At 39.2% G+C, this 6000-nt stretch overlaps 1 protein-coding gene across 1 annotated transcript in view; it reads right to left on the bottom strand.

Moving 5' to 3' along the window:
* The window catches only part of LOC129266569 (tyrosine kinase receptor Cad96Ca-like), a 30118-nt gene extending 26136 nt beyond the window's left edge, over nucleotides 1-3982 (bottom strand). The window contains exon 1 of the mRNA XM_064104255.1: nucleotides 3940-3982. Within this exon, the coding sequence (XP_063960325.1) occupies nucleotides 3940-3982 (43 nt within the window). The remainder of the gene's footprint in view (nucleotides 1-3939) is intronic.
* Between the last annotated feature and the right edge of the window lie 2018 nt (nucleotides 3983-6000).

Raw genomic sequence — 6000 nt, 5'->3', positions numbered from 1 at the left:
CCACACTGACACTGAATACTTCGATCATGAAATGAAAGAAAACCCAGAAGTTTATCTAGATTTGGATTTTCAAATTGATGATTATGCAGATGAAGAGAATGATGATAAAGTTTCTAACTCTAGAAAAACAAAGTGACGTGGATGGTGGTAAATTAAGGGAATTACGGTGGTGATGATGAGTAGGACAATTCAACTTGCAAGCCGATTCGCTACCAACGCATGCAGCTGCTAGCTGCACCGCGGGTCAAATCCATGAAAATGAATTCCATGCAGCATGACCACATCCAGACAGAGTCTCTTTCCTCTATCAACAACATAATGAGAAGGAAAATGATAAAATAACTGTACTTACAAATAAGTGAATATATATCCGAACCTAGGCTGAAGGTAAATCAACTCAAGGAATAGCAGCAGACGATATGCACCGACGATGAATTTCACGTGGCTGGAATAGATTGTCACTCGTTCTGTTAGATAAAATGTATATCTAATTATTTTGACTAAATTACGAAACTCGGAGAATTAGTATTTTACATAAAAATTAAGTAACACCTGGTACTATTTTTTGAATTACGATAAAATATTTTTGAAGCAAAGAAATTGAGGTAAATTAAAATAAGATATAAAGGATCATCCACTTAGCCGCATGCGATTGTAAACAAACAATCAAAAGCACATGGCCAGCTTGCTCCACTGAACTGAAAATACGTATTTTCAGTTCAGTGGCTTGCTCGCCCATAGAGTTGGATAAAGCGTAGCTTTATCCAACTCTATGTGCTCGCCTTGCTGATTGTTTACAATCGAATGCGAGCTAGGCGGATGATCTTTTATATCTAATTTTAATTCACCTCATTTTCTTTGCTTCAAAAAGGTTTTATCGTAATTCAAAAAATATAGTACCAGGTGTTACTTAATTTTTATGTAGAATACTTATTCTCCGAGTTTCGTAATTTAGTCAAAATAATGAGATAGAAATTTTATCTAACAGAACGAGTGACAATCTCCCAGCCACGTGAAATTCATCGTCGGTGCATATCGTCTGCTGTTATTCCTTGAGTTGATTTACCTTCAGCCTAGCTAGGTTCGGATATATTCACTTGTTTGTAAGTACAGTTATATCATTATTTTCATTCTCATTATGTTGTTGATAGAAGAAAGAGACTCTGTCTGGATGTGGTCGTGATGGAATCCATTTTCATGGATTTGACCCGCGGAGCAGCTATCAGCTGCATGTGTTGGTAGCGAATCGGCATGCAAGTTGAATTATCCGACTCATAATCACCGGCGTAATTCCCCTAATGTATACCTCTATCCACGTCACTTTGTTTTTCTAGAGTTAGAAACTTCATCATCATTCTCTTCATCTTCATAATCATCAATTTGAAAATCCAAATCTAGATAAACTTCTGGGTTTTCTTTCATTTCGGGATCGAAGTATTCAGTGACAATGTAGAGAAAACGTACCCTCGCAACAGGTTTTGCATGCAAGTGGAGCTTCACGTTGGAGAGCCAATCACGCCTCTCGTACAGAAAGTGACGTCATAAAAAATCCCCAATTTCGCGGACGTAATTCTGCGTGTTTGAAGCATTCAGAGAGAGAACTTTAAACTATCAATTAACTGAGTTCCATCGGTCTCCATGATAAATGATTTACACCATCGTGTTCTCCTTATTTTCTCCCTTAATTTGATATATGATTCTCCATTTTTACGATTTTCAATATAGTTCTACTTTAATCTAACTTAGTGGTTTTAACTACAAAGCATACCGAAGATAACTAACTAATGTGCAACATTCCTTGCTATACACCGAATGCTAATGAATACACTGACACTACATCATGTTTGTCTCCAGAACAAAAGAATCATATTTACATTCGTGTGTTTGTTCTCCCACACCCCAAAACTCACCCACACAAACACATTCATCATAATATTTCGAGTATCAAATGTCATGTTTACTTACAGTCGTCGGATTGAGCCATTTTCGCCTTTTTATCACCGGTACCATATAATAATATATATATATCTATAACTAATTAGCAACACAATATATTGGCTATGAGGTTCAATGAGGATGTAGCCGTTATGATTTTGTGACATCAGAATAATAAATCGAAAGTGAAATCAATAAATCATGATAATTGTCAAGACTAACAATAGTTTTGTATCGTGTATACTTAACTTCTACACAAACGTTGAGTATGTCTCATAAAGAGCATAAAGATTCAATGTAATTTGGACATCAATGAGATCAAATTGGTCATGAAAGTGGTAGTCTCCATTGAGTACGCAGTGACTAGTAAGTGTGCAAAGGTTTCCTTGTTGACAGACCATATCAATGATATAAAATGTAAAATTGTGGAGTAAAATTGCTAAATTTATAATATCACATCAATCAGGGGCGGATCCAGCATTTTCCAAGGGGGGGGGGGCAAATTTTACCGAGGAAAAAATAAGTTTTTAAGAAAAAACTAAGGATATTCAAGAAAAAACTGAGGATATTTCGTCCACGAAAAAATTTGGCAAGCAAAAAAAGGTCTTCACTTTCACTTTCAAAGGGGGGGCACACTTCTGTTTTAACGGCATTTTTACATTAAAAAAGTTAATTGTGCCTTTAAAAAGGGGGGCACGGCCCGGCTTTGCCCCCAACAGGATCCGCTCGTGACATCAATATGTCAATGATTGGATCCGGAACTTATCTACAGCTATTCTTAACATTTTACATGATTTGAATGAAAAGATACCAAATTTGATTGCTTTATCGGCACGACCATTACAACAAATCTTGCTCAGAAATGTTGGATATTACAGAATTTCAGAACCAAATACGTTTGCGTACAGTCATTCGCAGTGGCCCGTATTCTGAAGTCAGGTTTGACTTTATAGACCACGTTCTAATTCTGTGCTAAAAATTATGGGGCCAAAAATTATTTTGATATTGTATTGGATGATGGTGTCTCTCCATGGTTAAACTACAACTTTGAACCAGGGTTTAATTTAAACCTGAGTTCAGAATAAGGCCATTATGTTTATAAAAGGCGTTAGGATTTCCATAATGGGGGACAAGAAATGATTGAGGTCTTTCGGCTCACCCCTGCTTAAAATAAATTTCAATTATTCTTATGCGAGCGTGCTTAGAGAAGGAAAGTGAAAAATTTGCTATTTTAATAGGAAATGAAACGGCGTATAAAATCATATCATTAGACATTGCACTTAGCTTACTGTGAACCCCGCCCCTTTTAATACTCACCTTTAATTTACCGTCTCGCAATACTCGTTCCACCCCCCCCCCCCCCGTATTCGGGCTGGAGATGGAATCACAAACCAATTAATATTTGAATAATTAATCAATTTATACATCTGCAATTGAACTTTTTTCTATTATATTTGAAATAACGTATACGGCATTTTGTTTGTGTATGTAATCCCACGGTATTGTAAGTCTATTTCATTCTGTCTATGTGCATATGTATTTGTAATTTTGTAAACCCGATGTGAAATGAATTTCCTACACAGGACAATAAATACATTCAATTCAATTCAATTCAATTAGAAAACTGTTTCTGTTTCTGTTTATGTTAACCCCGTAGGAACTCGGCAGGACAGCGTTTTGCTGGTAAACGCCAACCTGGTATACAACCAACGCCACTACGTGTTAATTGTTTGTGATTTGTATGGTGTTCCATACTTCATGGTTGACTCGGTCACGGTAATAAACTACCTTCACCCCTAACCTGAGATCGTCCGGGTTTTCCTTTATTTATGTAATGGCGTGGTGGCAGCGGTGGGATCTGAACCTAGACCATTCGACTCAGTGTTATTCCAGGCACCACCTAGGGAACTTTATCCAATCAGTGGGACCGGGCGCTCGAATGTAACTTTTTCGTGATAATGTCAGGTTAGCTCTTTTTCTTAGGTGAATCGTAGTCCCACATACCTCTGAAGATGTATTGATTTGCATCAACGCAGCGATGCGCCATTGCCGTGACTGGGCCCATTTTTGGTGATGCGTCGAAGAGGCGGCGCGCTCCAGCCCCCCATTTTCCTGCTGTCGTGCAGGGGCAGCAGGAGAGTGATTACTTCATACAAGTAGATGTACGAAGTGGTTGTACCATTAATATGGTGAGCATATCAGTTGTTGATCATTGTGATATTGAATTTGATGTTGTTGATTATGACAGTGTTGATTTTTCTGAGTCTGATGCTGATGATAACATTCCTTCTGTTGGGGGATTCCCCATTCCCAGGTCGAGTGTGATTGGCAGTAGTTCTTTTGTGCTATCTTACGAAGATTATAATCTATGGTTTGATGGTTTAGTGATTGCAGATGATGCATTTGTAGGTCTAGGTCTCCGAGGTGACATCCTCGTCGGTGCACCGTTTATGGAGCACAACGATGTGATTGTTAGGCCTTCCAAAGGTTTAATAACATTCGGTGACTTTGGACTTATGTTCATTTACCACGATTTCAATGAACACCAGCCTACAGATCTCACACAACCACAGCATACAAACCGTAGCTTAGTACAACACAAAAATGAGAGAAAGCCGGATAGTCCAACAGTTTGCCTTGATGACAAGACTGAGAACAAGATCGAATGTGCAATTGTTGATACATGTACATCCAATGCATGCCTGGTGAGCGAAGCGTTCTCCCATTGTGACATGACTGTGAGTGAACATGAGTGTGGTGCACCCCTCAGTATCAGTAACCATGGTTACTATGATTCTGGATATGAGAGTGAAGGAAACACCTGTCATGAGTGTGAAGGTGACATGATAAGTGATACTGATAACATTTCACATGAAAATGAATGTGACACGATGGGTGATGATAACATCTCACACAAGAATGAAGATGACACAATGAGTGATGATAACATCTTACATGAGTCTGAAGGTGACATGATGAGTGAATATCACACCTTACATGAGAACGAAGATAACATGATGAGTGGTGATAACATCTTACATGAGAATGAAGGTGTCACAGTGATTGATGACAACATCTTACATGAGAATGAAGATGACATGAGTGATAATCACATCTTACATGAGAATGAAGGTGACATGAGTGAAAGTGACATGATATGTCATAACATCTTACTTGAGAGTGCTGGTGAAATGATAAGTGACAACATCTCTCATGAAACCATGAATGTAGATGAAAGTGAGGTTGATCCATCAGTTGATCTCAATAACATGTCTATACATGGGTACAACAATGTCAAAATCTTACAAGGTATAACTAATGACATCATACCTAACACTGAACACGATCTCTCAGACACGTATCATGAGGTCTATTGCAAACCAAATTGTGTTGCAAGTACACTCCATGCCTATGAACTCCCTGATACAGTTATAGATGTTTACAGCAATCCTGTTGCGGTTGGTTTCTTGGCTGTGTATTGTCAGTTTGCTTGCAGGTTCCAAGAGGAACATGTAAATGTTCCAGGTCCTCCGGTCTTTATTACTGAGCATAGCTCTGTGCCTGTTCGTCATATGACGATGACATTGAACACTCTGATGTTGTGTATTTTCCTGACGGTTACTCGCAAGTGAATCTTAGAACAGATCGTTGCACGCCTAAGCGTTCGGATACTACATACGATATCGATAGGACCATAGCCGATTCGAATCGTGACAGTCGTACCAAACACGCTCCGGGTTCCGATTCGTCTCGCAGTGCTACATCATATCGCAGCTACTATGCTCGTCGCAAACGAGCATTCGAGTCGTACTGTCGTAACCATGTTTTTGATCGTACACGAACAACAGGTCTCTTCGCGGTCAACACACCGGTCGTTGAATCGTATCATGGCAGCTCGAACGGATGTAAACTCTCTGACAACTCCGTAGCCGCTTTGAGTACTTACAAAGAGTACTCCAGAATTGACTGTTCGTATGGGACATCTCCAGAGATGCATAGCCGACGTGCCCCCGTCACTACTAGGTCCGTGTCGATGTCCATCGATCGCGACTCGCACGCCTCTCG

This window comes from Lytechinus pictus, chromosome 8, assembly GCF_037042905.1.
Source record: "Lytechinus pictus isolate F3 Inbred chromosome 8, Lp3.0, whole genome shotgun sequence".
NCBI classification, from domain to species: domain Eukaryota; kingdom Metazoa; phylum Echinodermata; class Echinoidea; order Temnopleuroida; family Toxopneustidae; genus Lytechinus; species Lytechinus pictus.
This window is presented reverse-complemented; position numbering and strand designations above follow the sequence as displayed.